Source organism: Azolla caroliniana, unplaced genomic scaffold (assembly GCF_043228905.1).
Source record: "Azolla caroliniana isolate FFs.n. ecotype wild unplaced genomic scaffold, voAzoCaro1.0.p SCAF_5, whole genome shotgun sequence".
Classification (NCBI taxonomy): Eukaryota; Viridiplantae; Streptophyta; class Polypodiopsida; order Salviniales; family Salviniaceae; genus Azolla; species Azolla caroliniana.
This window is the reverse complement of record NW_028230440.1, coordinates 1,490,738-1,514,661: the sequence shown is the minus strand read 5'-3', so window position 1 is coordinate 1,514,661 and position 23,924 is coordinate 1,490,738. Positions and strand designations below refer to the sequence as shown.

General features: G+C 39.4%; 3 protein-coding genes across 3 annotated transcripts; all 3 read right to left on the bottom strand.

The window, feature by feature from the left end:
• Positions 1–495: 495 nt before the first annotated feature.
• LOC147863534 (small ribosomal subunit protein uS3x-like) lies at positions 496–2,150 on the bottom strand. The gene is made up of 6 exons (XM_087320013.1): positions 1,992–2,150; positions 1,668–1,815; positions 1,395–1,566; positions 1,238–1,292; positions 947–1,078; positions 496–731 (listed from the first exon to the last, which is right to left on the bottom strand). Exons 1-6 carry the CDS (start codon positions 2,022–2,024, stop codon positions 570–572), a joined length of 702 nt encoding a protein of 233 aa, XP_087176139.1. The 5' UTR covers positions 2,025–2,150; the 3' UTR covers positions 496–569.
• A 3,454-nt stretch (positions 2,151–5,604) lies between these two features.
• LOC147863533 (uncharacterized) lies at positions 5,605–8,347 on the bottom strand. Its single transcript, XM_087319485.1, has 3 exons — positions 8,088–8,347; positions 6,225–7,196; positions 5,605–6,084 (listed from the first exon to the last, which is right to left on the bottom strand). The coding sequence occupies exons 2-3, from the start codon at positions 7,191–7,193 to the stop codon at positions 5,866–5,868; spliced, it is 1,188 nt and encodes a 395-aa protein (XP_087175611.1). The 5' UTR covers positions 7,194–7,196; positions 8,088–8,347; the 3' UTR covers positions 5,605–5,865.
• Positions 8,348–12,946: 4,599 nt separating this feature from the next.
• On the bottom strand, positions 12,947–15,921 carry LOC147863532 (putative pentatricopeptide repeat-containing protein At3g01580). The gene has a single exon (XM_087320139.1). It carries the CDS (start codon positions 15,810–15,812, stop codon positions 13,635–13,637), a length of 2,178 nt encoding a protein of 725 aa, XP_087176265.1. The 5' UTR covers positions 15,813–15,921; the 3' UTR covers positions 12,947–13,634.
• Positions 15,922–23,924: the final 8,003 nt, after the last annotated feature.

Below are 23,924 nucleotides of genomic sequence, written 5' to 3'. Positions count from 1 at the left end.
TCAAACATGTTAATATACTGCAGTTCCTACACACAATACTCTGATGATTGCCACAATGTGCACGCCCATTTCCAACAGTGATCATTAATCAAATCATACTAAATGTAATATTTATCCTTAAAGGACAATAGTAAAACTTCATCTCAATCAATAATCACAAACATAGAACGTTATTTCAATCAATAAGTTGCAACGTTGGACACACAATCATCGGACAAAAGAGCAGCTACACATTTGAGCATCCTATCACATGTGATACATAAGTGGACAAGAAACAATGCAGAACTTCAACCAAATATATATCAAGACAAGGGTTTAGGACTCATTGAAGTAACCAAATGATATATCCTCATCATGACATAAAAAGAACATATAAACAGCTAAAAAATAACCTCAAAACTGCTTTAACCAACTCGAAGTTTCCCTTCAAAAATATTTAAAAGATGTTTTTTCTTTTAGCACAACCTCGACACATACTCAACTAAACGAAAGGAATAAACACAAATCATCTCCAAAACTAGATTTTGTTTGCCATGAGTACATATTTTTTAATACCCTACATCAAGAACCTAGTACACCACCTCCTCTTTGCCTATAATTGGCTTTGGTGCAAATTCTTCTTCTTCTTTTGGTGTATGGATGGTCACATGATCAGGCAGAGGCACAGAAGGTCCTTGCTTGCCTTTAGGATCCCAATCAAGCATAATCTTCACCTTAATACCTAAAACTCCCTATATTAAAACATCCAAATATAAGTAGATAAACATAAAAATTGGTCGATGATAAACATCTTGTAACATTAGCATTAGACATTCACTTATAACATCTCATAACATTAGCATTAGATATCTCAATAATCAGAAGCAGTAAATTAATTGCATTCGTACCTAATCATGAGCAATGGCAAAGGAAAATTCTCAAACATACCAAGAAACTTGAAAAATACCTGTCTCAAGAGCACATGACGAACTGCACTATCAATGTACAGGTTCACAGGGTGCCCGGAAGAAATCATGTAACCATCCTTGAATTTCATAGATTTTGCACGCTGAGCTCTCAGCTTACCACTAACAATGACCTGAATTTGGCAATACAAATCTCTATTTACTCTTGCTTCAAGCTACTAAGCCTACCTTCGAGAAAAAAGCAAGCTTCTCAACAACCAGAAGCCCTACTAATTTCACATAAATACACAAAAATATATTGCATACATACATATATTAGTGTGGTTTCTTACCTCACATCCTTTTGCACCACTCTCCATGACAAACCTAAGAACACCATAGCAAGCCCTACGAAGATAGAAGAACAGAATCAAACGATAATCCCCATGAGCCCGCCAAATCAAATCGGTAAAACAATAATAAACTGGGAATAAACGAAAGGGAATGTACCTTCGGACAGCTAATCCTCCAAGGAGTTTATAACGCAATGATTCAGCTTGAGCAATGGCACACAATCCCCTGTTGTTCACCTTCTCCGCATAAAGCTCAACTGTGCCTTCAGGAAAGTTAAACCTTTTCTGAACCAGCGATGTTAGTTCTCTGATTCTTCTACCTTTCTCTCCTGAAAACAACGAAGGGTCAGAACCAGAAGTAAGAACCTGAAAACGGCATGGATATCAGACAAGACGGCAAAATAAAGAGCTGAGACACATGGGCACAAACCGAGAACGTTTTGAGTGCGTGTAGCACGGATGATGATCTCTGTTCGCATGGGGGTGACCCTCACCTCCACACCGGAGTAGCCATCCTCAGCGAGCTCTCGAGTCAGGACTTCATTCAACTCGGCAAAGAAAACGCCATCCGCAACAAACTGAATAGCAGATACAAATGATTTAAAAAGAAATCCAGATCTTTTCGTCGAAACAGATTTCTTAGATACAAAAACCTCTTCTAGATATCCTAGATACGAGAATTTGATTCTGATTCAAAGCAGTTTCTGTGGAAATGCAGAGAAGCTAAGCAGCATCAGTAGGAGAAATCACACACCTTCCTCTTCTTGTTCATCTGAGTGGCTGCCATTCTCGTATGCTCTGTAGTGCTGGGGATACAGAGCAGATCTTCGCTGTCGTGCGGCTTTCTGATGAATTCTTCCTTTCTGAGTCGTCCCCTTCTTCTTCTTTCTTCTTATGAGTGAACTAGGGCAAACGCTAAGCCTTCACATTTTGGAGTATTTACAAAGCTAGACCCCATAATTATGAAAAACTACTAAATTAACCCTTTTCTTTCTAGCTTGAATGTTTTATATACATTACAAGTTTACAACCACACATGATACAAGTCCATGTGCCCACGTCCAAAGAAACCACTCCCTAGCATGCATGTACAGTGTACTAGCCTCACTTGATATCTTGTTATATCCGCACTTGGTGCATTTCACCCCGTCTCGAGTGTTATAACTCCCCCATCCTCCTTCATTCATGTCTTTAATGTTCAATATTCGCCACATTTTGGCAAAATCTTGCTTCTTGTGTGCATATATAGCTTTGGTAACATCATTACTATGTTGTTAGTATGAATGCAGATCCATGTTTTGATCGTTCTATCAATATGTGGCCCACCATATCCACCCTCCCCTCAATCCACAATTTGTACCATCCAACTAACATCGTTGTGAACAATATAACATCGACGATTTGGCAATCATTCCTTTAAAGACATGGTCTACCCCTCGTATGCATTCGTATGATTGTATAAATTCATACCAAAATTTTCGCCTCATAGGAACGGGAAACAAAATTGCAATAGACTTTTGAAATCTCGCATTTACCAACTTTAAACCATTGATACACCATGAGCTCTCATATGTAGTGAAATGCTTACAAGTTAGCTCTTGAAATGCTTCTCCATAGTAGTTATTTAACGTTGGTTGTCAAGCATCTACAAATTCCTCTCCTAAAATAAGTCATGTACAATCAATAAACACTACTAGGTGAGTTGAACTTTGCTTGTAGCTTACTAGGAAAATATCATGGGTCCTAAAAAGAACAATGTCTTTAAAGACACATTTTGTGTCAAAATTGTTGGGCTGAAAAGTGTGGCGATTATTTCACTACTTTGAGTAACCGTTGTGCCTTATCCTACCCACCGCACTTGATGCCTTACGAGAACTTTGAAAGGTGTAATTAACGCGGTAACCAAATATACATATAGGGTAAACATACAACATATGCTTTCAACTTAAAAAAATTCAAATCTATTGATACAAAGAGAACCCTATGGAACTCTTTGTGATTTTTTTATGTTTGTCCATATCATGATCACTCCATTTCATGTCAATCAAAATGAGCACTATCAAGTGAAGGTAAGAGGAGAACAATTGTGTGTCTCTCTTGATCATCTTATGACAATTTCCTATTACTCTAAAAATCCTTGCCTATCCACTCCCACGTAGGTCCTTTTGTCTTCCATACCCTCACGAGATGTTTGATTCATCCACTCGTCTTTGCATCTAAGATTCCTTGTCTCTGCTCTGTAGCCTTTTCATAGATGTCCATCACACTATTTCTCTCTCCCTAATCAAGACATGTACATCCATCATCTCTTTTGCATGAACCTTGGTGCTTTCCACGTTGTATTCCATCAAGATCAGTTAATTTTGCATATATGTCAAGTCACATGTTTTAGTTGTTACATGCATAATCTTAAGGACCGTTTCTAAAGCTGAATTTAATTGTTTAAGGTCAAGATAAATAGCAACCAATCATCCTAGAACTTGGGGCAAAACCATAATCACATATGGCAACGTGTGATTGGGTGTCTAACATGTAATGCTATATATGTAAAAGGGACTAGCTACCCTCTTCCTTATAACACCTTGAGACATTGTCAATTCATGAGGCAAACCAATATTCTATCAAATGCATTCATCTCAACTTCCAAGGTACAAAATAAGGTAATACTCATCCATGGACAATCTGGACAAATCAATCAATGTTGTCCCATTGCGTTTGATTATAGATTCTAACAAAGTATGGTCATCATTAGTGTACTTCCATGTCCCCATTCCAAATAAACATCTCATACAATTGATATTGCCGAACAACAAAACTCCACAACATGATTAAAGATTTAGATACCCTACATAACATCAATGAATAACTTTGAATGTTGATGTTCAATTTCATCAACCCATAGGTAGACGTCCATCCTCTACAAACATTATCTTTTCATCGGGCTACACATTAATAAATATTGTGTGCCAAACATCCATCCTAACTTCGGATTGCTACTTTGTAGAAAAACTTCCACGAAAAAATAATGCACAAATATGCTCAACTTTTTTGCCAATGTTTTGAATATTCCACCCAAGTTAACATACCCATTCCACAAACAATAAATTTCATGGATCCCATAAAATGTTAGAGCATACAAGTGAGATTCTTCCTCCACCAATTCATCATTCTGCTCTTTCATAACATTTTGTATTCGAATGTCATGGCACTACCACAAAATCTAATTTTGAAGCAAGTTCATGGAAGTACAACAACTCGGTAAGATGTGACAATATACATTCTTGCCTTATATTGGGTGCAACGTTTGGGTTGATGTAATCTTTCAATTTTCAATTGACTAGTTATTAAAATTCATGATTCTCCATGAAGATAATATGAAGAGAAAAAAAACAGCTAACCCAAATATAAAATGTTATTTAATGGATTCAATGTGTATACATGGCAATATTGAGAAAGAAATTGGCCTAATCCTCGTGTTTCAAAGAACCATCAAAACAGTTGACTTGATTAATGAGAACAAAGAGTTGGCTAAAAGCTAAATTGGATTGCTGCTTGGAAAGTCCATAAAACCTATAGAGTTGTACTCTAAAAACAGCAAGGAGTTGTCTAGTGCTTAGAACTAGCTGAAAATTACTTTAATTACTGATTTTTCTTCAAGACTGTTATTGGCTTACTTAAGAGAATACAACTTGAAGAGGAAGACAGGATAATAAATAGTAGATGGCTACTACACATGACTGACTGACTGGCTTTACCAACATCCACCTACCTTCTAACATGATGATGACCAGCTATTATATTCATTAGAGCTATACTTCTTGTCAAACTATTCAAATTGTTTTCTGCAGGAAACTACTAATTACACATATATTCTGTCTTCCAATGTATGAAGTTAGCAAGATGCAAAATCGGATCACTAAAGTTCAACCTTATGGACTAAGCTCTTCTCAGCACGAGCACTCAACAAAAGTTTACCTTACCTATCAGACAAAATAAGCTCCATGCCCTTGGACCTCCACTATGGTTGCTGATAATATGCATCACACAAGCAATGTAAGTGTAAGGTCAAGATGTCTAATTAGTACATATAGATGCATTGCAATGATTAAGGTCTTGGGATAAAATGAGAAGTTATGCACATGATCCTCTGTACTTCAGATATTCAGCAAAAGTCTGTAAACACAACAGTGAAACAAGGCATTCACTTCATAATAACTTCAGTCTATCCTTGAAGAGATGAACAGCTACGCAACCAACTGGTAGAAAAACTGTAAGAGAATTAACATTAAAAGCAAGCAAAGAAGCAAATCTTTGGTGCTAATCAAGTCTGCAAAATGACTAGGAAGCCATATGAAGAGAAGCCATGATCAAGGAAGGAACTTCTACTTTACTAGAAAACCAAAAACGCATGGTCTACCAAGGGATCACAACACTTCAAGAACCCTATATAATGCCAAGGACATAATTAAAAAGAAATGATCCCTGATAGTCTCCAAGAATATACATCTATGTTGAATCAAAGAAGGAATGCGAGATATTCTCATACGCACCATACTTTGTAGCCCTTCTAGCCCCCTTTAAAATATGCCTTTGCAAATGGAAGATTCTTAAAAAACAGACTTGCAAAATCACTTCTTGGGGGGTCTTTGTTGTTTCTCCTCATCATCCTCTTCTTTGCTCCTCTTCCTTTTCGTTGATGCTGCAGCTTCCACATCATCTTCTGGAAAATCATCAATATCATCATCGTCTTCTACAGAGTCATCTTCACCTGGTTCAAAATCACTAGCAGCTTCCTCATCTTCTGCCTGAGCAATTGGCTGAACCAGATACTCAGTCCCAAGGTCCTCCTACAATAAAAAACCAGTTTAAAATACAGATCTGAAACGAAAAAAACAAAAAAACACTCGCCTGATGGATGGCAAAAAACAATATTTCTTACATGACTCATAAAAACATTGGAGCTGACATGAAATAAAAAACCACTAACCTCTTCATCATCATCATCATCTTCTTCTTCTTCTTCATCCTCAACACCTTCATCACCTTCTTCATCCTCGTCTCCAACCTCACTATTGTCCTCCTCACCCTCTGCTTGAGCATCTGTTTCCTCGGAGATTTCAGGACTGGCTTGCTCAGTTCCATCTTCTTCATCATCCTCTTCTTCATCTTCACTTTCATCAATATCTTGCACCTCCTCAAGTACTTGTTCAGTCTCTTCTTCATCATCAACCTCCTCTTCTGAGCCAGACACATCATTCGTTCCCTCCACGTGGTTAACTCCTAAATCATTTTCTTCATCCTCTTCATCTAACTCATCACTTGTCTCCCCATCATCTTCCTCATCTTCCTCATCATCTTGGTCTACCCGACCGTTGGAGGTGAGGGCCTTATCTCCAGTGTGTGCTGGCTCTTCATCATCAACTCCATCATCCTCACCATCATCATCATGATCCTCTTCCTCTTCATCAGACTCTGGCCTTTCATTATCTTCAGCATCAACCTTATCAAGGTACTGAAGGGATTTGATAAGAAGGAAAACCTTGCGTCTATAATCCTCCACGCGAGTGATGGGACATTCATACAAATCTAAAGACAGGAGGTTAAGCTGTGCAAGGGGGGCAAGCTCCTCAAAGCTTTGGATCTTGTTGTTGGAGAGGTCAAGATCACAGAGGGACTGCAAATGTGAAGAAACTAGAAATTCGAGGCCACCAGAGATGCGGTTGTCACTCAGTACAAGACGTTGGAGATGCGGTAGGGAAGGAAAGTCAGCCAGCGAAGTGAGGCCAACATTGGCGATGGAGAGAACACGCAGCTGCGTGAAACGCTCGAGCAATGATCGCGTGGGGAGGCGCCCTTGCGAACACTTAACTGCTCCATCAAGCGTGAGCGACCTAACTGATTGAGCCTCTTCTCCACCACATGCTGCCTCCACAGCTCTCTCCCACGCTTCATCCATCTTCTGAAACCACATAAAAAAAAAGCATGAATGAGCACAAATATATTCTTGATTTTTCCAGGTGACATGGAAACGACACACCTATGGCTTTTGGCATGTAGTCAAACCAGGATAATCTCAAATGTGCTTCTGAGCACGAATTTCAACTATGTTTCTTTAGAAAAACAGATTTTGTAAAGAAACAAAAGTTTACTGTGGATCGATTAGTACAACAGAATTGAATAGTTAACAATACCAGACTGAGAAGCATTCTACTTGGAGAACGAGATTGGAAGTACAAGAGACATACTGAAAATCGAGACAGAAAGAGAATCAGTGTTTCCTAGAATTCGTCAAGTTCTTGTGAATATGCTTGCACTTAATTTGTTTTACATGAAGAAACCGAGAAGGCAAGAAAGAAACATGCTGAGAGCCAAATTAGAAAGGTGAAACGGAAAAAATAATTAAATTTTAAAGGGGGAAATATGGACTAACTTTGACTTCTCATAAAACTCTAACGAGACTATCTCAACAATTTCTGTCCCGCTCTGTTCCAATAAGAATAGGCTTATAATCGAAACTGGAAGTTGAACAGTAAAAGACTAATTTCTGGGGAAACAAAAAGCTCTAAACCTATACTTTCAACACATACAAGCCTGTGACCGACAGATCCTCATGTTTTCTGTTCTGCTTGCAAAAGGAGTGTTCAGAGCTAAAAAAAACCATGACGGGAATCAAAACAGGAATCTTGATGGTGAAAGGTTAATTTACGAAGGAAATTTGAGTCCGGGAGGTTTGATGAAATTTAGAGCAGTATTTTGGTACCATCAAAACTCGTCGATTTAACCAAAGAAATGCACATAACTAAAGGTAGATAAATTAAACAGAACACAAGCTACTAGATAGAAACCTTACCGAATGCCTCTTACTTATCCTCTCGATTGGTATCAAACCCTAATTCTCCATAAAGAAGAGCAGACACGCAGATCTTCGAGATTCCGAGACTGGAAAGTTACTAAAAAACCTCAATGAAAGCAAACGGCTGGTATGAAACCCTAATTCGTGCTTCCCGCCATAGCCAATGCACAGAGACAAACGCAAGCGTGAAACCCTAAACACGAACAAACGAGACCCCCCCTCGACAGACGGCGCCGTCAAATACACCGTTATCTCGTCGTTAGCCCTGATTTTGCCCTAAGTTATTGCGGCCACTGGGTGTAGGCGGTAACCAAGAGAAACTGACGGGGAACTGACGGTGGGAGTCTTTGAATCTAGCCGTTCGATATCACGGATCGATGACGTGGACATCTTAAAGGTCATCGCCTCAGATCTTCTTTCCTAAGGGGAGGCTCCCATGAAATGAATCTAACGTTTGCTTGAAGTCATGTAGGAACCAATCTTAGATCATTTGGCCAGACTCCCCCCCCCCCCCCCCCCACTTACCTGCCGGCAATGCAGTAGCTTTCACACTGCTTATAAGTTATAAGCAACGCTACTTAGTAAATTAGAAAATACTCATTCCTCCCCGTTACTTATGTTTCGACGATATTGAAGAAATTTGTAAGCACCTTCATCGTTTGAATACAAATTTCTAAATTGTAAACGGAGTTTGTTCGTATGCAATCTTTGCTCCACATGGGCCTTGGCCCTTGAAGATGAACCAATTTTTTTGTATCTCCAATTATGGTGCATCATGTGCTCTGCCCTATCTTTGATATGAGTACGCACGTGCACATGATGTTAATGCAGTTCCTTGGACGATGCTTATAAGGCCTCGATGTGAAGCTGTTTGGATTGTCCAAATAAAGGCGAGCCTCAAGTGCGCACGTGCAAGGATGGTGGGCGAAACATTGATACATGATGTATCATATTGTGAAACTTAATTTACCTTTAATTTTGGTGAACTAAAACATGGGATCTTTCCATACTATGATCACATCTGTCTTTTAGAAAGCATCAAGTAATTCTTGTTGTTTGTGAAATGACATGTGTATGAAGTTCCATGTAATACGATATACCATGAATTTCTACCATAATGTATTATATATTAGCAACCCATAATTTATGTATTAATGTTCCCCGCCCAATACAATTAACATATTTTACAGGGAGTATTGCAGGGTTGATCATGTGATCAACTGCTCGTGTGCATCAAATTAGACTAAGTAGGAAGAGTAGAAAAGCTCGTATTGAGTTTCTTGATGAAAAGGAGTGGCGTATCGATTAAGGAGAATTGGATTCATTTGCACATTGGTGCTAAGAGAGATGATTACATATATTATTGTCCATGGGGTGTCAAACATTGATCCATGGAACCAATCAATCATTAATAATCGCCCTTCCCAATCATATATGTAGTGTTTTTTGAAATGGTAGAATAAGAGACACACAAATAATGAAAAACCGAGTTTGTTCATGATTTCATTGTTTGGATCTTCCATGAGTTTGTATCATCTTTGTCCATGCACTTCATTACGAGGTGACCTACGTTTCCATACCACACATTATCATACCAAACAAGTACAAAGTGGCCCTTATATGTGTTAGGATCGTGACCGGTAGCAACCAATTTCTCGTATGTATATTCGGGTGCAAAGAATCGAGTAAGATAGTGCACAAACAAAAAGACAAACTGAAAAGGAAAAACAGAGGCACAAGATATTTAACATGGAAACCCCGAAAGGGGAAAACCATGTGGAGTTCACAAACTCCAAAACAGAATCACTATATTTGGGAGGAGTACAACGAGAAGCTCGAAGGCAACAACCTTAAGCTCTCCTTCGTCACGCGGACGATTGTGGAGTTACTCCCACACTAACTCCGCTCTCTCTCTCTCTTACTCTCAATCACTGAGGCAACTACACACTGTAACTATACAACAATAACGACTCACCCACACTCATAAAGTTTGCCCTGGTCGTATTTATACTTATACAACTTTTTGGCTATTTACAGATATAGCCCACATGGGGCACATTTAGACTATTTACAAATATAATCTCTCAAATCGGTTATATAATAGGTTTTCGGCCTCGGCCGAATTACCCACTTACTCCATCCCATTCGGTCTGTTCTCTTCTTCCCATTCAGAAGGACCTGTTATCTAACAATGTGTTGTGGCTCTTTATTGTTAATGTGAATGGTGCACTTCTAGCTTTGCACAATGCATTTTTGTAAAATATCCCAAGCAAGCAAGAAGGTGGTTCATGCAAAAGACGCAATTCATCGTGCTTGCTTCATGTGGATATCTAGGCCTTCATGTGGTGATATACAACGGCAGCAAGCACACAAGCATGAAGTTTTGAATGTCATGAATGTGGTGACACATGAGCAAGTCCTTTGATGTATTTGCATAAATATAGTTGATTTGCTATTTCATTTAAAGGGCCAATATAACGCATGCATTAGTTTGCCTTCAATGTGACTTGGGAATTTTGTCCATAAATTGTAAATATTGGGTGTGGCGATAAAATATCTCAAACGTTTAGTGCAATCCTTAGAACAATGCAAAGGAGCATGGCTAAGCGAGTTCATCCCAAACTTCGTGGTTCACAGTTGGTGTTGCATTATCCCAACAAGAAGATGTTGGCCTAATGCAAAAGTTTGATGTCTACTATACAAAGCTTACGTGCATGGAAATCAATGACTAGGTACATAATAAGGAACTCTCAACCATTATCACAACTTTTGAACAATGGAAACCATGCATTGGTAGTACCCAACATCAAATACAAATTCTCTTGGACCACAAGAACTTGCTCGATTTAATGACAACTAGACCTTAGACAAATCGCGAGGCACATGAGTTGATCTTTCCTGTTTTATTTTACTTTCGAATATTGCATTAGTCATGCTCCTATATCAATTTGGATTGTAGGAAGGCAAGGCAAGTTTGATACATTATCCCACTTATTGAAATATTAGATTGCAAGGGAGGATGAGGCCTATGGATAGCAAGCTCATGCGAAAATAAAGTATGACCTATGCATTACTTGCCAACAACTCGGCGTTGGATGCGATTAAAGCATGCACAATCAAACATTCATGAGCCAATGCAATCAAGGAGCACTCAATGCAACCAATTGATGATTTGATTCACGAGGATTTGGACAAGTTCTCCACCAAGAACATGTTCATCCTATATAAAGTGGTTTGATCTACATTCTTGACTTCCCTTATGGGTTCAAGATCATGAAGAAATGACAAAACCCCTAAAGACACTTTGGAGCGACAAAGAAATTGGGATTGGTATTGATGAACCATGGGTGGTTACAATAGTGGTAGCTCGTCGAAGGGTTTGACAAGTAATGCAACATTGTTCTTGATCAAAATTGTCTCGCTACCCTCATGGATCTATTTCAACATATTTCATCGTCCACCTGTCAGTTGGTAGAAGGAATGGATTAGATGCTCATGGTCATTGATGAGCTCATTAATTAAGCTCACCCACTTTTTACAACGATCGAAGTCAATGTTGAGGTAACAAACTTTAAAGTCGAGCTAGAAGATGTGTTTTAACTCTATAGTTTTCATATGACATCAATCCTTAGTTCATAACAGACATTTGTACAAGTTCAATGAACCCTTTTGTTGAAACTCATGCTTAGGTGCCCAAAACAATCCACAAAAACATGCCCTTGTATTTTGCGAATGCTTCTTTTATGGACATACCTTAATTAGGTCCAAATAGGAAGGCCAATTTATCATAAATAAATAATCGAGGAAGGATAATTATCCTAGGATTTTAGGTGATCCCTAAACTCCAATAGCATCCCGTAACACTGCGTATGTCCTAGAGATGCACCTTGGTTTGGATTAGATGTAGATGATAGGTGTCTCGAAACAAGAGCTCCACAAAACCACAAAAAGTGTTAAGAGTCTCACCAAGGAGATGATAAAATGAGGTAGCTAGTCCTATATTTATATCTTAAGCCAAAGGCCTCTTGATTGCCACATAGGTGCCTATACATTGTTGACCATGCTAGTTAGCCTCAAATCATAGGATACTAATCCTTCTTCAATTATTTATTTGTGGTAAATTACCTTGCCTATTTGGACCTAGACTTGGGACGTATGTGGTATGCGACATCGTTGGGGTTTATGGATCATCTCAAATCCTTTGCTTGAACGATGGCTTAACAACAATAAAATTTGACAAGGTATAAAACTTGATTACATGTGATTGGGCTAGTTCAAGCCATCCTATAAATTAATCCGATTATACTCTACATGGGGCTTTTGTTATGCCTTCTAATCCACGTCATATATTATGTGACTATTCCTATTGGAAATCTACAAATGCACAATCCATACTGCCATCATTGCAATTATAGGAATATGCCATTGAAATACATGGAGGTTAGATTCTATGTTGATGCATGTTCCTTGATCGCCACTAAGAAAATGTAACCTTGCAATGAAATTGCCATACTTGCAAAATCATTGAGTATATTCTTCTGCTTCTCAATTTTGTCTTTATAGTGGACAAAGGATGCATGTTAGTCCAAGATGCATCCTTGAATTATGTAAGCTTTAGACGAGAAAGGCATCCATTTGGCATGAAGGATATTGAGAGATGAGATTTATGTTCATGTAGTAGTACGACTTATGTGACCCTACTTGAGAATCAAGTACTAATCTAGCACATATCAAAATACTAACGTAAAGCTATAAGTATGGCAAGCAATATGCAAATCTTCCCACCTAATGGCATTGCTTTGAAAAATAGATGTTCATAGAACAAATGGCTAGTGTCAACTGGTCTAGAGAAGATGTTTGGTAATGGGTCTATGGATCCTGGCAATTGCCACATCCACTATTCCCAATTAATAAACAAGAGTTACGCTAATATATTGTGAGGAGTAAAATGTTGTGTGATAGAATGAAGCTTAAGAACATTGTACTTCACTTCCCTTGTCGAAGGAAGTTGAAGAGAATAATAAACCTTGTCGTAAGGAGCTCTAAACTAAAGGTCACCATGATCCAACAATCAATTTGTTATCTTGGTAGTCCCATATGTGAAGCTTTTGAACTTTGTTTAGAGATCGCCATAATATAAGAATGGACACCTAGGCTTTTCATTCTTAAGTTTCACAATTCTTTCCAGCACAAGACCCTTCTTGAGTTTACACTTTTCTAGATAGTGTCTCATGAGATGACCCTTCTTGCAAGGTTGTCCAATGAGAGCCATAACCCCCAACTCACATCACATATAATCTGGCACAAGTACTCTTCTTGAGATGCTTCCACAAATGATTTCCTAGCATTTTGAATTGGCTGCAGATGTTGACAAAGAAATACCTTAAGAAGTTTAACACCTTATTTTCACTCCATACTTTCAACATTGCCCACATGAATGATGCCATTTCCTCCCCTTGTGCTCAAGAAAGTACACAACTCTGAAAAGGTAAACGGTTAAATTTCTTTTCTTTCTAACACACTCAAGAAATATGATACACAGCTCTACACGGTGACTGTTGGTAAAACTGATTTTTTTTTAATGGCATCAATGACAGAGTCTGGAAGCTGGGCATCGACGTATATGTTTGACATGAGAACATAGGCTGTAGACTGCTCTGGATGCATGCACACAGCATTTTCAAATGCAACTTCCGCAAGTTCTAAATTGCCATGAGTGCTGCAAGCACCTAAAATACACAACCAAACTGTGAGATCTGGTTGCATTGGCATCCTTTTTAATATGCTTTGTATTTTCTTGAAGTCCCCGGCACGTCCCAGAAGATCTATCATAATGTTAAAATGTGTCCTCTTTCTATCATCTATGCTCATAGATGTGAAATATTTGATACCTTCGACAACCAAGCTGTTGTGACTGCAAGCTGAGAGAACAGAAGTGAATGTTATGCTGTCAGGCATAATTCCTGTCAGTTTTGACCTTTCGAACATGTATAGACTTGCAAAAGAATTTCTATCTCCAACATGACTAGCAATGCAAGCATTCCATGTAACAAAGGTCAAATCAAAGCATTCATCAAAGACAGAATCTGCATCTATTGTTCTGGCACAACTTCCATAGGCATTAATAAGAGTAGATATGAGGGGTGAGATCCTACCCATATCATTTGCCACAATGTCAAAGTGAACCTTCTCACAAATTGCTAGGCTCCCTCTCTCACCGCAGGCTTGTAGAACGCACATTAATGTAATCTCATTCAGTACCAACTGTTCTTGCTGCATCTCTCTATATAACCACAATGTCTTATCTCCTTGCCCCTGCTCATTACATGCCGAAAGCATTGCATTCCATGAGATAATGTCTCGATCACCCAGTGTATTGAACACATCCTCTGCTTCTTCTATGCTGCCACATTTTCCATACATACTCACAAGAGTGTTTGCAATTGGGACATGAGATGCATAGCCTTTCCTCTTGATATCCAAGTGCAATGCCCGCCCTATGTCTAGGAAGTACGTCTCCCCTTTCTGGAATGCCTGTTGCTTTTCTCCAATGATGCCACATGCCTGAAGTGCAATTATGAAAGTCAAATGATCGGGAGATGTACCTTGCTTTTGCATGTATCCATAGAGGGATAATGCTTTCTCTCCTTGTTCCATTTCAATATATGCTGAAAGCATCGCATTCCATGCAACTGTGTCAAGATGCACTAATTTACTAAACATAATTTCTGCTTCAGGGAGTGCCCCATACTTGCCATACATGCACAAAATGGCCGTTCCAACTAAGACATTAGAAGTCAGTTTACGTCTATGTGCATCTGAATGCAATGCATGCCCAATTTCTTGAACGTTCCTCAAATTACTCCGACTAATAGTGTCAGAGGATGCATCTTCTTCCTCCTGCTGAAGCTCCGCAAGTTGACCACATGCCTGAAATACAGTCACAAAAGTTGCTCCATCCGGGCTAGTTGCTTCTCCTTGCATTTGCCTGTAGAGACATAAAGCCTTTTCATTTTGTCCGTGTTCAATGTATGCTGAAAGCATACCATTCCATGATACCGTGTCACGACAAGGCAATGCATGAAATGCACATTCGGCATCTTTAAGGGCCCCACACTTTCCATACATGCTCACAATAGTGTTACCAATGTAAGTGTTTGATGAAAGGTTTTCATCGCTGCAGACATATGCATGCAAATGCTTGCCCTGACAAAGGCTGCGTATGCTGGCACAAGCTTTGAAAAGGCTAACAAACGTAAATTTATCTGGCGTGGTGCCTTCCCTTTGCATACACTCGTAAGTCTGGAGGGCTTCTTGACCACGCCCAAGATCTGCATAGGCAGAAATTAAAGCGGACCACGAGAAGACAGTAAGAGAGGCGGTGGTAATGGAGGCAAGCTGGTGAGCATCGTCCACAGCACCGCACTTGGCTAGGGTCATGACAAGGTAATCAGCCAGGAAAGCTCCAGTTCCAGCTCCAGCACTAGTGGTCGTGGTCGTGGCAGCAGTGGTAAGCAGACCATAGATCGTGGGATTTCGAAGGAGATGTGATTGTATCTGGCGTGCGTGGGAGGGGTCCTTTCTCTTGCTGCAAGCCCTGAGCATGGAGATGTAGGATGATATGGTGGTGCCAGGGTTCCGACACTGCAGCAACACCATCTCCAATTCATGGACATCATCATCGTTCTTGTTGTTGTCGTGTGCCCGAGGCTCGGCGGGCATCCTCCTGGGCCACACAAAGCTTCGCTCATCCTGCAGACGCAGCTACGAGACGCCACTCCTTCCTCTCCTCTGCTTCGCTCTCGGCAGGGAGACAGAGACAGAGACAGAGACAGAGGAATGGATTCATACAGGCTTCTTCTTCGCCCATCCGTTAACTGCTTCACCTATATGTATAATAGGTGGACTTCTTTCTTTCTATGCTCCACTTATGGCTTTCTCCATTAGGAAATAATGCCAAATCAGGCAAATTACACAAGGGAGGCCCGGCCATTCTCTTATCGTAATTACCTTACCCTACTGGTAAGTTGTTAGCACTACAAGCACTCTGTTGTGAGTTTGAAACCCAACTTCCTCACCTCTCTATTATATACTTCTTATACATCTCATAATTCACTAGATGCCACTGTGGAATGTAGGGGTTGAACCCATGACCACCTGATCTCTCTCTCCCTCTTTCCCTATCCACTTGATGCCCATTTTTGTCGACTCATTGGATCGAGAATTGAAATGGCACACATTAAGACGGGGAAGCACGTCCAAGGTTGTCAATATCTCACGCTCGATCTTGTATACGATTCGAGCTTGGAAGCCACCCAACTGTGCCTAGTATTATTTGGGAGTGCAAGAGGAATCGACGAAAAAAATAGAAGGACGAGGGCAAACGAGAAGGATTGATGTTATAAGTGAGGAGGATTGTATTGTATTGTACTCATAAAGGAGAGGATCGATTCCACTCCTCGATGTTATAGGTGAGGAGGATTGTATTGTATTGTACTTGTAAAAGAGAGGATCAATTGGGCTATATGTGAACTTGTGCTAGTCAGTATCCCAACTAAAATCTATGGTGTGACAAATCCTATTGGACATTTTATAAACATGTTGGATATGCCCAAAATAAGTTACATGCATCAAGCAATCAATGAAGACACACACACCCACATTTATTTTACATCCATGAGAGACTAGTTGAGATATTTGTATAGGTTCTCTCTAATTTACGATCATCTAAGCATTGACTAGCCCCCAACAACGTGTTATTGTTGTTTTATCTCTTTATATATAAACATTTTATTGTAGGCCAGTTTTTATTGTAATAATTGTTCATAACTAATGAAAGGATATTTTTCAGGAATATATATATATATATACACATTTTATGATCTCTGAGTGGGATTTGTTTTTTGTAAAAAGGGCAAGTAGGACGTGAAGCTTTGGTAGATTCTATATGTCTCAATCTATATCTATGCAAATACATATATATCAACATGTTTGATCAACCCTTTTGATGATCGTTGAGCATCTGATCATCGGACTTGGAGTGTGATGTTACTCTAAACTGTCTACTAAACCTTGGTCGCTATGTGGAAGGTGGCCAATCCCCATGTATACCATGATATTAAAGAGGTCAAACATTGATCAGGTTATACAAGCACGGTGCCACTTACGAGTGTCTCATAAACTCAGGGGTGAAGATTTCGCACCTCCCCCAAAAAAGAAGATGGTGGGGTCACGACTCACGCTCACAAGTGAAGTGAACATGTAATTTGATGACCATACAAGAGTGTACAATACATACATACACACATACATACATACATACACATTCATACATACACACATACATACACATACACACACACATACATACGTACATACATACACATTCATACATACATACATGCATGCATACACACACACACATACATACATACATACACACACACACATACATACATACATACACACACACACACATACATACATACATACATACATACATACATACATACATACATACATACATACATACATACATACATACATACACACACACACATACATACATACACACACGCTCGTGACTAACTGCTACCAAATATTAAAGAGGGCAAGTGAGGGAATCGCGGAGAGGGACGGTGCAGGTCGCACCGCTGATGGCGCGTTCGATCTCCACCGTCCAAGATGGATAAAAAGCTGACAACGTCTGTCACAAGGAGCCCGACTCTGTTAGAAGGAGCCCCGTTGTCCGATAGCCTCTGCAAGAGGGAGCCCGACTCTGTAGCAACAAACATCAAAAACTCCACAAAATTGTAAGTGTACAACAAATATTTGCCATGAAACTGATCATAAAATTTCCCAAAAAAACCTTAAGATTCAAATAACAAGTCTTACATAAAATATTAAAAATGTCAAATGTTGACAACCCTAAAATGAAATATGAATATACACGTTACATATTAAGATTATGGCTCATGTCGGGATGATTGCAAGATGCAACCACAATTTTTATAGCATGTAACATTTGAGTCCCTTGAAGTCAAGGTCAAGCCATCGCAACGCAAACACCGAACCTTCTCATGGTCAACCAATGGCAATCTCCTCCTAGCCCGACTAGCACCTCTTTGTAGTTTTCCGGAGTGGGATTTGGAAGTGTTTGGGGAGCTGCCAATAAGTTATTGCAAGATGTCTATTGTTGCACTTCTTTTGGCACCGATTTGTTGGTTGTGACTTATTGATCTATCATCTTCTTCATTGGTTGATTTTGGTGCACCAACGCGATACACCTTGTCAGCCACATCTTCCAATGTTTGTATACCTTCGACAATAGTTGCACGGTCGAAGGTTCCTAACCCTTGCTCGAGACATTGAAGTGCTTTCACGATCGTTTGTATTTTGGACTTGAATGATTCAATCTCGGATATTGTGGGGTTTGTCTCCTCTACTTGCTTTACCTCCTCCACTTCTATTTTTGTATTATGGTCCATTCGCATTTGGGTCGTGTGATCTATAAAAGGCAATGAGCCACATAAATGTGACATATGCCTCTCAATAATCATTCGGATACCGAGTAAATGCTTACATTTACTCACAATGTCTTGGCAATCACAATATGAGCATTGGAGTGAGACATTATACCATAGAGTGGGAGTCGTCATGCTCAAGATTCTAAACCAATATCGGGCCTCGTCGACAATTTCAATTGTGGAAGTATTGTTGACATACCTTTCCAATATTCTCTCCGCTTCTTTAATTCGGGACCACTCTCACATATTTCTTGTCGTTGCTTGTACCACTCTATTACCGTTCCTCCTATGCAAGTGCCAGTTTCACTGTCCCCGATTAAGACATGCAGAAGATCGGTAATTGATCGGTTTATTCTTCCTCTCAAGGCAGTATACTTGATAAACTGCCAATGTCTTTCCACAATATTGGTAGTGTCAACGTGTCCATAGTTGAACATTCTACCAAACTTGGGCCAAAGTTTCCTCCACACACATGTCAAACCACACCATCCTCCTTCTATATATTGCCAAACACTGGGCTTGTCCGCATATTCTACCTTTAACTCCTCACACATTGCATTGAATGATGATTCAGTAATGCATTGCATCAGTTGGCACATTCGTTGATAAAGATGACTTCTCTCATTTGCACTTACTTTTGGCAACAAGTTGTCCACCCATGACTTTTTGGCGTGAAACTGACACAACAAAAGTCGACAATGTGTTTGGGACCGTTGCCCATTTACAACAATCCAAGATTGGCGGTTTGTTGCAACCACATTAGTTATGGCATTATATGATGTCCAACATTTATCGATCAATATTGCATTTGGCCTCACCATGGGCATCCTTGCGAATATGACTCTCAAACAAGTTTCTAATGCCACTTGCTCATGGTTTGACCCCTGATCAGAACTACAAAGCATGTACCATAATGGGATCCCAATTCCCATGGCTTTGGGGGCAATTGTTGCATATAATGGTAGCCCGAATTGGTTTGGTTTAAATGTCGAGTCAATTGCCCAAGAGTTGTTTAGGGTCAACCGCTTACACATTTCCAACATCCATTGATCTTGAAGTATCAAGATAAATGGTTGTATGGGGGGAGATCCTGGTTCACCAGGCAGGTAGGGTTGAACATGAGCCACTTTCCCAAGATCTCGGAGTGCATAGGCATCTTGCATCATCAAAGCCGAATCAACCTTAGTCATGGCACTCCCGATTTTTAACCTATTTGCCATGTTATGGACCTCCTTTGGTATCATAAAGAACCGATAGATAACAAGCTCTAATGGACTAGCCTTGGACTTATGATATGCTTCCTTACGCATGCTCATTCATGCCACATGCCTTGCATACCCAACATCAAATAAGTCATCTTTGCAACAACTTATGACATTGGGGTGTACTGGCAAATGGTACACATCCGACCTACTACATGGTACATGACCACTATGAGGTCCATATATTGAAATGGTAAGTGTCTCAATGTCAACATCGTCATTGATTCTAACGTCCACATGGAATGTGCACTTGCGTTGTCGAGTGGAATTAGACGCAAGTCGAGATGTCCCAGCACGATGCCAAGTATACCTAGTCACACGCGTACCCTTCTTGACTCCTTTCCTTAAATGTGTGTGGTACTTGGTTTGCAAATCCGTGAGCGCATCATCTAATTGGTGGGTTTCTACCTTGATCACTTCTATGGGTAGGGTCTTGTTATATTTGGCCATGCTTGATCCCAAACCTTCTATCGAGTCGACCTTCGATACTGTTTGGCAACCACAACTTGTAATGAGTGCTTTCACGTACTCCGGTGGGATGCCATAATCACGTCCATTAGTCGCATAAACTAGCTTTAACTCTTTAAGAGTCTTTGAAAACATGTGATGGGATGTGTCACCATGTGACGCTAATACTACTTCCCTCCATTTCTCGACGTATAAGACTTCAAGATTAGGTGATGCTTTAAGGTAAATTGCACTCTCATTCCCGAGTATGAGACGAATCTTCATGCGCCTCCATGCATGAAGTGAAAGAGGTGCTCCCCTCGCGACATCACGTAATGCTTCCAATGTTACCTTAACTTGTCCCAATAAATCTTTAATCATCAAATTATACATACCTCTTGAAAATGCAAAATACCTGGGGGAACAATACATGAAGGGATCGACCGCCTCATCCTCACGATCAGAATCTGATGACTCAAAAGTATCCTCCAATTCGTCCTCGGATGCATTGGATGATCATGATGTATCCTCCAATTCATCTTCTGACATGGCGAAGACACCATGATGCATTGTGCTCTCCATAGCAAATACAATATGATCAAGAATGCTAGTGATTGAGGTGAATGAAGTGAATGAAATCAAATGAATTCAAGTGAATGAATTCAAATAATTCACATGAATGGAGTAGATTAATGATCGAGAATGAGAGTGAATGAAATCAAATGGCCTACAATATGATCAAGAATGCCAGTGATTGAGGTGAATGAAGTGAATGAAATCAAATGAATTCAAATAATTCACATGAATGGAGTAGATTAACGATCGAGAATGAGAGTGAATGATATGAGTGCGAGTGATTAATAGACTGTTAAGGAAGGGAATGGGTTAATTGGGAATGATGGGAAGACTCTTAGTGCATGCTACTGAATTTGGTGAATTAATTTACTGTAGTCGTTAATATGATTGTTGAGACGCCATCATTACATGTAGTTGGGCACTTCCCTATTACTGTGTCGGGCTCCCTTTTTTAATGAGTCGGGTTCCACATTAATCAGTCAGGCTCCCTTTTTTAATGAACATGAATGAGTCGGGCTCCACATTAATTAGTCGGGCTCCCTTTTTACCAGAGTCAGGCTCCCTTTTTTAATGAACATGAATGAGTCGAGCTCCACATTAATCAACCGGGCTCCCTTTTGAATAAGATTCACATCAAGTCTTGTTATGTCTTTGAAGAAGATAGACATTGAGTCTTGTTATGTCTTTGAATAAGATTGGCATTGAGTCTTGTTATGTCTTTTGTATTGTTTGCAACAAGGACCGAAGCACTCTTTCTATATACTTACTCTTTCTACAACAACATTCTTTGATTACAACACTCTTTCTATATACTTACTCTTTCTTCGCCTTTCTCAAAAACCATTGCCGTGACTACTTGTCAATAAGCTATTAGTTTTATTCTTTTGACACCCAAAACATACAACCAAATATACAACCAAAATGAGATTCAAATATTGATTTGATATTACAAAATGATTTTCAGATAGAGTCCACATTGAGTCATATACAACCAAAATGAGATTCAAATAATAAGACTCACAACCAGAATGTACATCAACAAAGACATATACAACCAGAATGAGATTCACACAATAAGACTCACAACTAGAATGTACATCAAATTGAGTCATATACAACCAAAATGAGATTCAACTATTTACTAGATATTACAAAAAAGTTGGCAATCCACATGAGATAGTAAATCGAGATCATATGTTTGATGTTACAAAGTACAACATGCTAGTGATTAAAATAACCCTATGCCCAGAGTCCTTCGTGTCCATTTTGCCATGATTTTCCGAAGAAGCTGCACATCTTCGAATCCAAACCATTGCTCCTTACCCTACACCACATGATGTCATCAACCTAAGCCCAAATTCAATTCTCATAAATACTTACAAATTGATCGGACTCAAATCCTTGAATGAACTCCTCGACCAACATTCGAATGGTTTGCATCACGTAATACCCACAATCTGTCCCATTAGGTTGGGTTGGGATATGCAATACCTAGAACCGCTCGTTGTTGATGATGCAATGGTCGTGTGTGGCGCTAGAGATATGTCATACAACCAAATCACCCAATGTCTTCATGCCGGCAGTCGGATGATTATTTAGTGGATCGCAAAAAATAATATGGCCAATTCGTCATACCTGGCCATCTGTTGGCTGACGAATTGGGCAATGAAATCGGCCTCCTTGGATGTTCGAAGTGCGTTCGGAGTGGCTTTGAAGATCTTAATCGCTCTTGTCCTCAACTTCCTCATGTGTGATTGGCGTGATTTGTTGTACTTTAGCTCCGGATCCAAAAAACACTTTATTGATCGTTGTCTTTCGTAGTGGCTGAAGAATGACGTGGTTGTACTCCTCATGGGGGTCGATTGTTCTTCTTCTTCTATCTTTAGCCCCCGAGGCAGTACTACACAGATGCCATGTGCCTTCTGTAAGTGAGCCTCCATGTCAACTTTTTTGCGAAACCATCGTACCTCTTTTCTACACGAATCTCCAACAATACATGTGCGAGATTTGATACCTGTCGAGTCTCTTCTCGCCTTGAAGAGGGACATGGGGTCCACTACAACAATGGTGTGACATTTGCATTAGAAAAACCCAATATATACTTACTTTAATAATGATTATAAGAATGTACATCAACTCACCATTTACACTGATATCTTCAACATCTAGCCCCACGTCATGTATGGGGTTCGTATCCATGTTCGAGTCTTCAGTAAGGATGTTTTCAACATCCATATTGTTGGATTTGGGGCACCTAGCACCCTTTCTTACAAAAACCCTAAATCATCATTCAAGTTAGCACACAAACATCACTATTTATACACAATATAAAGTTGAGAAATGATTCATGCCATACATCCCTTCATAGGGTATTGTTTCACCCCAATCCATATCAAAGTCTATGAAGGTCTTGGACCAACTAGCCATCTGTACAAAACACATGCCATCTTCAAAAACCACCAATGGATCTACGATCATATTTGGACATCATATTTGAAGCAATCATGAGACGTATACACAAGTTGTCTATGTTCTCACAAATGTACTGCCACACATTTTTTTGTGGATGTACACTCCATTGGGTATTTGAGCCTTATATGCATCATAGGCACAACGGAAACATGATTAAACCCCATTTATAAGATTGAATATGTTGATCTTATATATTGACACTTGTTTACCTAGAACCAATATACATTTTTCGTTACACATAATATGGGTTTCATGTGTTCATGGCTTGTAATAAATGTGCATATTCTTATGTTGTACTTGATTTTCACTTTTACATAAATGCCTTTAATGTTTCCTTAGTAATTGGTAGAGTCCAAAACTTCACCATATGTTTGTCTTTAAATTCAAGAATACTTGAGTCTATCTTATTGTTTCTACACAATACATTAGTGTTAAGGATTTTGGAATGGACAAAAATTGTCAATGATTTCAAAAAATAGATCAATCTTAACAAATTCTAACATATCAATGTCAATAATTTAAAATTCATGAATGCTACTTGAAGTTTTTAT